This window comes from Paramormyrops kingsleyae, chromosome 11 (assembly GCF_048594095.1).
Source record: "Paramormyrops kingsleyae isolate MSU_618 chromosome 11, PKINGS_0.4, whole genome shotgun sequence".
Classification (NCBI taxonomy): Eukaryota; Metazoa; Chordata; class Actinopteri; order Osteoglossiformes; family Mormyridae; genus Paramormyrops; species Paramormyrops kingsleyae.
The window spans coordinates 13,967,429-13,981,755 of record NC_132807.1 but is presented as its reverse complement, the minus strand read 5'-3'; the positions used below and the strand labels follow the sequence as shown (position 1 = coordinate 13,981,755).

The 14,327-nt window shown below is 41.0% G+C and overlaps 1 protein-coding gene across 11 annotated transcripts in view; it reads right to left on the bottom strand.

Moving 5' to 3' along the window:
• ppfia1 (PTPRF interacting protein alpha 1) overlaps positions 1–14,327 on the bottom strand; it is a 62,523-nt gene that overhangs the window by 28,042 nt on the left and 20,154 nt on the right. For all 11 annotated transcript variants that reach the window (XM_072718096.1, XM_023805347.2, XM_023805381.2 and 8 more), the window contains exons 3-8: positions 4,516–4,617; positions 3,187–3,351; positions 2,836–2,910; positions 1,435–1,536; positions 375–596; positions 110–256 (exon numbers count right to left, since the gene is read on the bottom strand). In XM_072718096.1, coding sequence (XP_072574197.1) covers positions 110–256; positions 375–596; positions 1,435–1,536; positions 2,836–2,910; positions 3,187–3,351; positions 4,516–4,617 — 813 coding nt within the window. The remainder of the gene's footprint in view (positions 1–109; positions 257–374; positions 597–1,434; positions 1,537–2,835; positions 2,911–3,186; positions 3,352–4,515; positions 4,618–14,327) is intronic.

Here is a 14,327-nt window from a genome sequence, read left to right as displayed (position 1 = left end):
ACGCGGCAGAATGCTTGAAAATCTGTTTCTCATATAAAAAAAAAAGTTAATTTCTACATTCCAGACATTCTAAGAGATGGGGGGGGGGGGCAGGACAGATGGAGCTCACCTGGCGAAAGACGGACTCCTTGTTGGCAATTTCGTTTTCCAGTTTGTCATTGAGGTCATGTACAGATGTAGCTTCACGCTGAGCGGCAAGGTAGCGTTTCTCTAGAGTTGTGATTCTCTCCTCCATGTCCTCCTTCTGCGCCATGGACTGGAAGGGCATGTTTAAAACAGACCCTTACATACACAGCATGCTGGGCACAGACGCCCACTTCAGACACATTCACATCACGCTTGTCCCCTTAGCCACCACACCCACTTCCGCTCACCTCCCGAAGGTCTCTCTGCAGTCTGGTGTTCATGTCCTCTGACTTGATGAGGTCCTTGCGGGCAGTGTCCAAGTCATCCTCCAGTTCTGCCACCCGGCTCGAGAGTGTTGACAGGCGCTCCTTCATCTGCCCAAGGTCTTTGTTCTGCCGATCAATGACCTCCTGCAGCTCCACAACCTTAGAGAGGTCCTCCTCATGGTTCAGAGACCCATCTGACGACCTCTGCAGAATGAACCAAATCCATAACCATTTTGTGGCTGAGCTTCAAAAGTATGCAATATCCAGACAGGGAGACAATCCCAGCTGCTTGCTATACAGCTAGATGTTCTGTTCTGCCAGGTTCCACAACCGCCCTTCGTTTATGTTGTAGTCAAAATTACATTCCAGCCACTAGATGGCAATTCACATGCATCAGTGCAGCTCACATTGTTAAACACTCATTTCAACTACCCAAGGCACTTAACCATTAAAACCATCAACACGGAAGCTCATGCATATCTAAAGTTTTACTGCAAGTGAAACAATAACCCTCATGTTCGAATACCAAACCCCACCAACCCCAAAAGTAAATTAAATCACAGAAGATAATCAGTGACTAAGAAGTAAACATTCTGCTTGTATGGAAGATCCAGAAAGGCTGATTTGTACAGCAAACAGATCATGATTAATAATGTGTACATGTGACAGATCTGGAACACTATCACAAAGTGCAGCTCCAAATTTACAAATTGGCATTTTAGCCTGCACTGCCAAAGGGTCGCCGACACTGGAGCTCTTTCGAGAACACCAAGGCTGACAGCTGAGACTGAAGGACAATCTGCAGTGAGACCTTCATGCCCTGCTGATTAATTAGGGTCATTGACTGGCCCCCCAGAGTCAGCACTTCAGGCAGGCAGGCGGTAGCGGAATCCAAATATTCCTTACCTTAATAATAATGCACCATCTTGCACAGGCTGATACAAATCCACAGTTGATGAAATTAGATGGCCAAGGCTTTGGATTGTGAGTGCAGTCCAAGTTTCTCCTGGGTGAGTCACCATCCAAAGCAGTGCAGGCTTACCTTGCCGTTCGTGCTGGGAACATTCTCGGCATCATGGTTGACTTCAACCCCTCCGCCTATCACTGCTTTCTTCTGGCTGTTTTGTTCTCGAAAAAAGGCCAACTGCAATAAGGAAAAAATATATAAAATTTTTTTTTTAAAAAAACAACCTTGTCAACTCTGAGCAGCCAGTGACAGTATTGAATAGAGAGGCTTAATAAGAGTTTTTACCACGAAACAGAAGCCCAACCGAGAATCACTGGTTAATAGTTCTGAGCCAGAACACTCCACATGCCCACATCAATAAGAATCCAGATTCAACACTGCATATCAGTTATGGTTCATGACAAATGCTAATATCCACCTAGAAATAGGCATTCTAAAAGCGTCAAAATTTGTGAGTGAAAAAAACTATTGAAAGCAGCAAACCCAAGCAGGGTTGCACGGTTCTGGGTAAAATATGTATCACAATTTCCACTCAGTATCAAGATTTCCTCTGCCGATTATTGAGCGATGATTCTTTATCATTTTGCATTATATAGTGTCTTTATGAAGACAGAACAAACAACATGCAGATGTACAATATATCAGTACACATGACAAAATTGATGTTCTTTACTTAAACTCATTTCAAAAGTAACAGCAGTAGTACTATTACTGAAGTAATGGTGATGACTGCACTGGATAATCAGCCATTTTCCATAGTGAAGGACAAGGGTTTTATTCGGCTCATTCACCACTGCTTTCAAAGTACTAACACTTGAAATGTATGCAATTCATTATTAAATCTGGCCCGTAGATCAATATTTGGCTTTAATAATGTTATTACAGAATAATTCCACTAATCTGACCAGGAAATTCTGCAATTTCCACCACTTTTTCTGAATAAAAACATGCACTTGAGTTTTCCTTGTTCTTGTGCTGCACTGTAACTTACAGTACAATGCTATATGAAAACATGTCCTGAGGCAATTTAAAAGAATAAGCTGCTTTTTGTAAAATCTATTGATTTCAATGTGTAGTACTTTTTATTTAGGCAAGTACTTTTAAAACCAGGTATTTTTTGTTTTACTTTTACCGAAGTAGTATTTTACTGAATGGCTGTTTGAGTAACATTATGGTGTGGTATCTGAACTTTTACTTAAGTATGAAAATTGAGTACTTTTTTCCACCACTGATAAATTTCCAGTCATAGCAGAATTAATAAACTGACTTTCCCAATCAATAGAGCCATGTAGAAAAAATATATAGGATGCTGAGCAAATGTGACGTTTCTGAATGACATGGTGTTACAGCCCGCGGGTAAACCGGCCAGGGCACTGAATCCTACCCAATATGACTGCTGGCCTGTAGGATACACTGGTCCCTCTGGGGAACTCCATGCCCACACCAGCTGTAGAACATTCGGGCACAAACATTTACCTCCTTGTTAGATGATGTCAGTTGCTCTTCCAAGGCGCTGCACCGCTCTAGGGCAACTCGCAGCCTCTCCCTCACCTGAACAGGGCAAACCGAACAGAGACCTTCTTACACTACCTACACAGAAGCCCAGTCCTTGAGGGCAATCCCTAAAGGCTGCAAGAACCAGAAACTGGTCAGCCAAGGTTACGGAGGACCTCTCTCAACATACACTCAACATAACCCACCTGAAATAGCATATTTAACAGCACACATTTTGATGATCATTACAGTGAAAGTTCATCATTCTGGCTGTTAGACTTACACAGTGAAGGCAAAGGAAGGTTTCACACAAAGGGGACGACAAGCTGCTACCTTCTCATCCAGCGCTTTGTGGTGCTCGAATAAAGACTTAAGGGCCTTGAGCACTTCCACCTCACTGGACACACCAGCTGGAGACTGAGCCTGCCTCTTCACCACGGTCATCCGCAGGGAGCGCTCATGCCTGGAGACCAGGCACTCCAAGTGCTCCAGCAGCAGCTGTGTGGAGGGAGGAGCACAGACACATAGACATACACAATTTACTCTTCTGGACATCTAGATGGTACAGAACACCAAAAATTACAGTACCAGAAAGGACAGTACTTCAAGGTGTTGGTTTTCCACTGGCGTAAAAACGGGGACCAGTGCCGAATGACTCAAAGTGAGGTATTTTGTACTGAATTTAAAAAATGACTGGTATATTACAGGGCTGGATAATGTGTGATATTAATACCAACATCGCATGTTATGCACATGCAATTCTTTCATTGCTAGTAAGTTAGATTAAGATCAAGCTTTTTCGTATTTTCAATTCTGTATGGACATTATAGTGCAGGGAGTTTAAGTTTTGCTGAAACATAATTACTCAAAGTCATAGTAAAAATAAATATATATTAATAAAACCTTAGCTAGCTTTGCGTTTTTAATCACTATTCCTTTTATAGATTATCAAATATACGTTTAAAAATCAGTTTAAAATTGACCTCTGCTGCTTTTGCATTAGCACGGCATGCATTCTCTGAGACAATCATAATCATTTTCATTCTTGCTTTTTAAGTCACTCCTAGAGAGGCTTCTGAGAAATGTATCAAGTTCTTTTTGCTTTATAAATACCCCCAATATTTAAAAAAAAAAAATGCACATTGCTAGGACAGCATGCCGTTATATATACACATATGCATGCTATCCTGATATATGAAACAAAATACTTTAAATTTCTTGTCATGCCATCCAGATCACATCCAGATTACTTTCTTTACTTCATTTAATTAACGTTGTTTTCTGAGTTTCTTTTTTCAGCTGCAGTTGTATTGTGTATCAGAGAGAGGCTATTTGCACAACCCATCAACAAAGAAGCCATTTCAAGTTCAATGTGCCAAAGAAGTACCCCAGCTGGTTTGGCACCTTTGATACTGTAACTTTTAGTACTGGTACTTGACTGGAAGTCAATGGAAAAGAGAAAGTACCAAAAGTACCATAACAAAAGTACAGTACTTGGTGCAGGGGAAAAGCACCCGTTTGATTCCCTGTGGCATTTCCTGTTAAGCATACAAGTGCTGACTGCAATGAAGATGCACTGACTGGGTGCACAACGCTGTGGTCCGGCAAGCACAGGTGCTGGCCACACTGTGGCACACTGCCGCTCAGGGGTCCGATCCTCACCCGCGTGTTGTTCCTCTCAGCCTTCAGCTCAGAGATCTCCTCTTCCCGCTCCAGCAGCTGCTCTCTGCACATGTTCACTTCCTTAGTAAGTGCTGCAAACTCCTACACAGAGAGGGAACATAGCATTCAGTTTAGGGGCATTTGCTCAAAGAAATAGGGAGATCAGGGAGGGAGACTGATCTAGGTGAGCTGGGGGCATCTTTACATGGGACTTCACTTCACTTTAAAGGAAGATGGTGCCATGAGAGAACCAAACTCAGTGCATGTATAAGGTTTGCTGGCCTCAAACTCCCCACTTAGTAGAGCTGAAACAATTACTTGAACACTTTAAATAATTAGATTCATTAAAATCCTTTTGGCAAATTCTCTCTCGATTATTCACTTTATGATCCACAGAAATATTATGCACAGACTGCAGCAGTGCACAGACAATATTTACTGGAGCACTAAGAGGAAAATGAAAATGGGGAAGAGACGAGAGGTAGAAAACAGCAGAAACTATAAAATTTGGAGCATTTCAACTTGAGATTAAGAAAAGAATATTGTACGATGCAAACATCAGCTGGCTAGGATCTGGGATGGCTATTTACATACGTTAAAGAAAGCTTAAGATTGTGTTGTTAAAATGTTGCTGTACACTGCTTGGTTTAACGACATTAAAATTTACCCAGAGCATTTGGTGAAAGGCTCTAAACTGCTCATTCAAAATTCATTCTATCCACTAGCATTTGTATGGCAAAAACATGGATCTTAAAAAATTGCTGAATACAGTGTTACTGATCGCTGCTTATGCCCCGACCCTAGACCAGGATGTAACAACAGTTCCTCCATAAACTGGGGGCCCTAATCATTAGCAGCGAGACATGCTAGCGCCAACAGATTACTGTGCTACAAAGAGGAACAGTGTGTATTGCCATATCTTTACATAAATATTGACAGTGTAACTTCTGTACATTCTAAACTGTCATGCGGACAGCATAGGTGTGCAATAAATAGGATTGAATTACATCTTATTTGGAGCAAATTTGTGCAATATTGGTTTTTGTGGCATCATAGTTTTTTCATTTTTTCCCCTCACACTTAAAATACTTGTTCTGATTACATGAATAATTGTGTACTTGATTATAAACAAGCGATAGTTGCAGCCCTACCACCTAAGTATTATTGTACTATTCACAGTACTGGAATGATGCTCCCATTACTTTGGAAAAAGGCATTTACTGCCATCCAGAGTTGCTCTGATCAGCTTCACGACAGCACCTTCAAGCCTAGCAAAAACCCCGATCACATTCATCAAGTTATTTTCTACATCCTCATATTAATAAGAATGGTTTGAAATGTAGCCGCAGCAAAGGGGAAGCCAAAATGGAAAAAGCAGCAGTTTCCAAATATGACATATGCTGAATGACTTTACTGCCGCAAATGGTTGCTTCAGATTCAAAGCAGAGGAATCAAACAAACCAGAGGCTTGGACGGATTTCAAAACGCATGTTCTAAAGAGAAGTACTTAATTAGAAAACCTGGCTTCAGACATAATGGCGGACTACATAGGTACATCCCTCAATGCCCCGGGAGCTCTCTCATCCAGCTTATGAAGTGATCAGCACACAATAAAAACAGGAGTGTAACGAAGGCCGAAATCTCCTGCTGACCCCATTCACTCATGCTCCTTAAGGCCATACACTTGCACAAAGCTATTTTTCCCTGCTGCCCGTTAAGGCAGCTTAATTCACCAAGGAAAAATGGCAGAGACTATGACCCAGTAGGGTAGCTTATTCTTTGTGTGATGGTACAGGGGAGCTCACCTGTAGCCCGTTAAGGCATTAAGCACCAAGGATGCCATGGACATGACACTACAGGGGCAATGCAAAGGCAGCCAACCAGCGAGGCCTCATGGTAAAGCTCTATACCTACTAGGGCTGCCGTGATTAGTCAACGTAGTTGATGATGTCAATATTTTAAAATCGATGCATCTTTTTTTTTAATAAAATTATCATTATGATTTCTAAAACACTTCTTTATAACAAATATTTTCCTTTAATATCACTATAATAATGGGACTAGTTCATTTGTACACTGTGCAAAATTTCAATGACATACCAAGGCGGCATTTGCATTATGCACAAGCACCTGAAGAGAAAACACAGGTGCTATTCTGGAGGATTGACCACCAGAGTAGGTAAAACCACTGTAAGTGTTGTTTATTCATGCTTATTAAATTACCATTAGAATGGAGAACTGTTAAATATCTTTTGTCCTTCTAGCTGCTAAATAAACATTATTAAAGCCACAAAGTTGTCTGCTTGCTACCTTACAATCTCCATTGAATAAGTGTTTGTGAAAATGTTTTGGCTAAAATCTAGGCTTAATCCACACTGACTGACAGTGCCAGCGTGTGTGTTCATGTGACTTGGGCTTGTTGGGACCAGTGTTATTTTAAGACAAAACTGAAACAAAATCAAAGACAATTTGTGAACTGAAATAAAAATGAAAACTGTTTACCAAACAATAATGTGTTGGACTTTAATCTGCAAAACGTATTGCCACACTACCGTCTTTTACCTTGTTCAACCACAGTACCTTCTCTTTTAAAAGTTATGGCTGCTGAGCTGTCCACTGCATCGCCACTTCAGCACTTACTGCTTCCATGACTTACTAAAACAGTCGCATGGGCCTGCTTCGCTAATCAAATAAAATCAGCATAAAGGTACATCAAATTCAGAAAGACCAAACTTTTGGGCATCACAATACATATCTCATTAATATTTTAGATATTTTCGCTAATAATCAAATTGTGGCCGAAAATAATGTCCGAATAGTGCCGAAAAGTCAGCCTCCATTATTTAAAGTCCTGCAATGAAATACAGAAAATCAATCTAAATGACCAATCGGTGAAATAGTCGATATATTAAGCAGTAGAAAAACCGTCATTAGTGACAGCCCTAATATCTACAGGTTTATGGCTGTACAGTGTGACCCCCATGCAGGCTGTGCTATGGAAATGACATTCTGAAATTAGAGTATAAAGATGCATAATCATGGATTAATTATTAGGTGGCAATTCAACTGCATCAATCTATAGCTTCAGAACTGGTGAATTGATTTTTGTAGGCAAAATCCTCCTTAAAAGATACTGTTCTGGGTTGCAAGTTCTTGTGCTTATGTGCCGGTGGGTAGATGAGCAAAATAGCAATGCAAGCATACAAATTTGCAAAATGTAGGATGGCAGGGAAAGGCACATTAAAATTCATGAAGGAAGTGCTACCGGATGATCTCTTCACTTTGGTGAGCATCTTTGTTCTGATGCTTGAGAAACATGCCCCTATTTTGCAGTACGGAACACTCTCTAAAGGTTAAGAATCTTTCAGCTGTGATGCTTTAGGAAAACACCCCTCTTTTGAAGCCCAAAAACGTCTTTCATTTTGATAGCCATGACTCTGCCAGCATTGGTCAAGATTCTATGGTAGCTCACTAGCTAAGTAAAAAGCAATGTTAGCCTTAGAGACGCACAATATAACAGTTACCACATCGGCACTGGTCCAATGGATCTTGGCCAAAATTTAAATTATCAATATTAAAATTAGCTGCACCAGACTTAAAAGACAAGTACTGAAGTGATCAGCCATTTTCTGTAGTGGAGGATAAGTGATTTCGTCAGGGCATTCACTGCGTATAATGTCTGAAATTACCAGCTCGGGACACGTTTATAATTCACTATTAAGTCTGACCCACAGATTTTCCCCAGGGAAAAAAAATGTATCATTGTTGCGTTAATCTGCACTGGCAAGCTTGGCAAGTGGCTCAGAGGTTAGCTGGTTATTGGTGTCGTTTTTTTGTTGTTGTTTTTTTTGCAATGTAGTTCTGGTCAAACCCACACCCCACAAGCGTCATTGTAACAAAGCCACACCCCATAACATACTCAACCTAACCCCTTTTGTTGCTTGGATACTCAATTTCATTGGATGAACTTGCTACAGCACCAGCTAAGCAAAATACTGTTAATGTTAATCTTTTGAAAATCCATTTGAATGCTAACAGCAGAAAAGATCAAATCTTGCGCATTTCAGAGGAACAGATGAGTCTCATGCCCGTATCTGTACCTCTGAGGACAGCAAGGTCATGTCCTCAGTATTTTTTACTGAGATATTTTATTGAATAATGGGCTGAGAACAAAGCAGAACAAGCCATCAGATGTCAATGTAGTTGGAAGGATTAAAGCATAAACGAGTGAAAACAATCATAAATAACACTGTAGTCTTAATTCTTAAGCAGAAAGACTTCAACACCAAATGTTAAACATGCAATATAATAAGTTAGACCAAAAGTGTGTCTGCTGGGATGTGGCATGAGTAAATGGTGTCCTGTAGTTGTGTTCTGAGCATACAGCATACAGCAGGACTTTGGATAATGGACTGTTTTGCCAGGTCCCTTGAAGTCCATTATAACTATATTTTACTGTAATCAAAACGATTTGGCTCCAAACATTCAACTTACACCTCTATTCTGAAATGTCACAAATTACACACTTTTCCATACTATTGGTATTGTCCATATATGCTTACCCAAAACATTTAACTGACTGGAAGAGGAAGGACAACTATCACAGTGTCACCCACTGGATTAAAAGGGCACACACTGACAGGATTACAAGCACTGGTTAATAGGTAGTGGGGGGGGGGGGGGGAGAAAAGAAAAAACTACCATGCAATCTAGCAGATGCCGGCATGTGTGCGTTTCCATGCACTTCACCTACATGGTTTAATTGTGATAACAAGCATTCCCCAAATACAGGACATCTAAGAGGAGGACATCCCACAGATTTCAGAAGAGACTAGACGCAGGGGGGCTAAACGGAGCGGTCTCCTACGAGGACGGCCTTGAGAAAAGACACAAGCCAGAGCTCGCAGGCAAGATTCTGACCTGGGCCTGGAGCCAGGAAAAGGGCAGAACCACTGAACTATTCAAGACATTTCTAAAGGCAAAGCTGCCTGGTTTAGAAATCTCTAGCTAAGGGCAAGCCTCCCATTTGTTTTCAGAGATGGACAGCTAACTAATTCAAAGAGTTTGGAGTGTACGTCACATTCTTAAAGGAAAAGAGCCTTTTAAAGTAAAACCTTTTTCCAATAACACTAAAACCATCATCATCTGGCTAATATGATTAAATACTGGGAATGATATAAGTGACCACTTTAAAGTAAAACCTTTTTCCAATAACACTAAAACCATCATCATCTGGCTAATATGATTAAATACTGGGAATGATATAAGTGACCACTGAATGCTTGACATCTCAGTGCTAGAAAGCCACTATTTGAATTTTAATAGCAGCTAACTTTTGAATATTAATATGAACAACTTATTCATCAAAATATTGTTTCATTCAGTCCTTCTCGAATTAAGATTTAGTGGGTAACAAGTTTATACCTGCAGTATAACGGGTTCCCACGTTCACCCTACAATCATACCATGTTCATGTGGGTTTCCTCCTGCCCTTCAATCCTGACCTTAACATTTCACAGTAGATGCTGCACAGTTCCGGGGTGTGTGTGTGTGTGTGTGTGTGTGTGTGTGTGTGTGTGTGTGTGTGTGTGTGTGTGTGTGTGTGTGCGTTAGGCCTGGACGATATGGCAAAAATTTATATCACGATATATTTCCTAATTTTGGTCGATACGATATAATTCCGATATCGATATGGACAATATTAAAAAGCCTCAGGAAAAAACTGCCGAGGACACGCACAATGGATGTCTGCAAACTGAATTTGCAAAGTCTATAATACCTCCAGGCTCCTCCTATTAAAATTATATAATTTTTTTTTAAAATAAAAACAGTACAAAAAAAAAAAAGTTCACTTTTTATTTGTATTTAGCCTTTACAAACAAGAAATGTGAAATAAACTATCAAATAAATAAAACTCTCAGACTCAGCTTATTAACAATAATATATTTCCATTTAAACTAGAACAGGCTGATTATTCATATACAGTCGAACCCGGTTATGTCGCCGGCCTAGGGGGTTGCCAAAAAGCGTTGAGATAACCGATGATCGAGATAACCGAAAACCAATATGGCAGCAATATATTAGCATGTGCTTGAAATGTATTTATGTGCGTTAATAACTGAGAATGTACATGCACGGGTTTTTGGCATTGCCGCGATTTGTTTGACGCGATCGGCATGCTATAAATATGTACATACATCGGGGCCGGTTCTAGACATGCATATATGAGGGGGCAGACAGAAATGTGAAGGGGGCATATGGTGGCGACAAAGGCGGGAAAGGGGTGGGGTGGTGCTCTGGATAACTGTTTTTGTCATGTAATTGGATTGCACTTTGTCAGGCCTCTGCCCTAAGACCTGTCCAACTTGGGTGTCCCACCTGAAGGCTAAGCTTCTGCTGGTGTAGCTCTTAGGGTCACTGAGGCACGCAAAGCCCCTGACCACAGTAAGGTGGCAATCCCTCAGGGGGAAAACTGAAAAGTAAAACAAAAAATAAAATAAAATATTCCTCATCAGATTAAAAACAAGACATTTACCTTAATTGGATGGCCTATATCAAACATATTTGAACCCAACAAAACACCTTTCACTATTGCCAATATTACCAAAACTAAAAAGGGTAGGCTAAGTTATGAAAAAGAAAAAATCAATTCACCGAGTCTTGAAATATAAAACTGAAAAATAGGATCGGTCAGGGTTCATTTCACTACATGTTGTACTTGTTATAACTATGTATGTGACGAATAAAGAATCTTGAAATCACAACGAACAAGTCGCTCAATGAGAATGAATGACGTAACCGACTGGCTAAGCTGCTTCTAGCGCCAAGGTGGTTCAAATGGTACGATCCACACTAGGGGTGTCTAAAATCGTTTTACATAAAATTTTCCTACAAGGTGAGGTTCTTTCTTAAAAAAAAAAAAAACAACAAGAAAAATGTTAATACCCCCCCCCCCCCAAACTGCTATTTTTGTCTATTTGGGGGGGGTCTTGATCGGGGGGTACAGTACCCCCCGATCAAGACCCCCCCAAATAGACAAAAATAATTCGAACCATGATCTCACTAGTCACTATGATTTTGACGAGAGAGATTGCTGTTTCCTCCTAACCTTCCGCAATCACGCAGCTCATTTCGCTTTGCCCTGCCTACTGAGAAACTGGCTCATTTGCATACTAACAGTGATTGGATGTTTAGCTGGGGGGAGGGTGAGTGGGGGATCTGCCGAGTGCTGCGTGAGTCCGCGCACAAACAGAACGCGGAGGGAAAGAGCGAACAAGAAGTGAAACTTATCATCTCGTTTGTGCCTTTTTCAGTGGATTTTTCAGCTACTGCAGTAAATCTTGTCCATATTCAGTTTGTGGGTAATTATTATTTTCTTCCTCAACTTCTAAAAGTTTGATTTAAGGGGGCAGGACGTTTGCTTAAGTGGGCGTTGCCCCAGCGTAGAGCCGGCCCCGACATACATGTTGGCTAACAAAAGGCATACCACCAACTAACAGCAGAGATTTACCAGTATACAATAAAAACCACCGTCGTTTCTTGATACAAACCTTTAATTATATTCTCCAACATTGAAAACACAAAGATCGCTCACAAAATCACAAAAAACCTGCGGGGTGTACTGTAGTTCGTTTTCACAAAAAGCTAACCAGTGTCAAAATTAAATTCACGAGTCATTTCCCTCTGACGCAGCTCTGAAAAGTATCATACACGTGGTTACTATGGTTTCTTTACAAAGTCTAAAATGCTTTGTTGCTTTTGCTTTTAACAGTCTGCTTGAAAACAAATGCTTCAATATTATTTATGCTGTCTAAAAAAGTTTTACCTGGATCACGTTTCACAGCTGCGTTGTTCAGCAAATTACCATGCGAATGCGATTTGAATACGCGCTGTTTAGCACTTGTGATACATTTTTAAAAGCCGGTGAATATATATAATATTCAAATGTATATCGAAATATCGGAAATGTGTTTAAAAATCGTATCACCGTTATCGGAAAAAATTATATCGCGATATATATTGATATCGAATTATTGTCCAGCCCTAGTGTGCGTGTGTGTGCGTGTGTGTGCGTGTGTGTGTGGGGGGGTTAATTAGTTGCACAAACAGATTGGCTGTAATCTGACACTGGGTTCCTGTTAAACACTCCCTTCGTTCTCATGTTCAGTGCTGGAGAATGATTCATCTACAAGGCACTGTCAAGGCCTGTAACAATCAATAATTAAAAATTATTAAAAATTATTCAGAGCCGAGCTTAAAAATTGCCTGACAAACCAAAAGGACTGGATAAGGCAATTGGCAATTCTATCGCAATTCACATCATTTAACGGAATGGTTTTAAATTAAAACCATTCCATTCACTTGGACCAACAGCAAGTAAACACAACCTAAGACACCTTTTGAGACCCTGTAACACATCCTTGTCATGAGCAAATCTGACTGGCTGCATAGTTTGTGAGCAGAGCTCTGGGTAGAGAATTAGCCACAGAGAACGAAGCATTGCAAACAGAGGGCATTTAAAAGAAACACAGACACACACATACGAAAACCCACAACCACACTGTCATTAACTTCACAGTTGTGCAACAGAGCACAAGGTCCTTAAAGCTATCTTATACTTCTGTGCAGAATCGATGCGATAGGTAGCCACTAGTCACATGCTACAGGCATCAGGGTGCATGACTATGCAGCTACCTACGGCATACATTCTACACAGAAGGATAAATTAGCTTTTAAATGCTCCCACATTAATTCAGTTGCAGGGTGGGACGGTCAATGCCATGGAAAGGTGGTGTGAGGATCCATTTCTCCTCCAGAGAGGGGGTGGGTCATCACAATCATCTCAGCAGTGACAGTGGACAGACGAGGGGTGAGGAGTCCGTCACCATTCCCTCAAGTCAGTTTATAGAAGCCGCCAAAAAAGGAAAAACACCACACCTGAGAAATCACAGCATTTCTTGTTCAAATTAATTTATTGTAAAAGTATATGATTATGTAATGGACCATTTCAAAGCATACAGAGTTCCATCTCCCCCAGTTCCCATCTACAGCTCTCCAATTGCCAGGGAATCAGGCATTTAGAAAAGAATACAGAAAACCCTTCATGAAAAATGCAGGAATGTGAACACATGGCCACTGAGCCAGGCTGCTGCAGGCTACCCATCCGCACTGTGCAGCTGTCACACAGGTAAAGAGGGTCTACATTACCCCTCCATCGACACGCCTGATTGGGTGTGTGTGGGGGGTCACGGCGCTGACATCCGAGCTGGCGGCGACAGGAAACCGCAGAGCCTACAGGCCATGAAGGCAGTGAACGAACAAACCTGCCACAACAGGTCTTTGGTGACTCAGCCCCGAGTGACGACACCACCATCGGGGCAGCGCGCAGTGGAATCAACAACTTTTTACGTTTATGTGCCCAGGTCAGCACACACTGCCCCCCAAGCAGCGCTTTAACAGTTCTGTCTCACATTGGAGGTGTGTCTACTGCTACATGTGTCTTATTGGTTTTACGGTCTAATTACAGACATCTGCTAGTGGGAAAGAGAGGAGGAAGAAAAAACAAAAAAAAAACAAAAAACAGACCACTTGAAACAAGTGGGCCTTTGTTTCCAGCAATACATTTAAGGAATGTTTCAACATTTAAAAAGAATTACACACATATACATTATATATCGGATATATTTCTAACATTGAAGTTTTCTAAATGCAGCCTAACTGCATTTTAACCCTCTGGCGCTGAACTGTACTATTGTCCCCTCCTGCATTCCACTATAATTATTGTTTTTGTAGCAATTGAGACTACCGGGCCT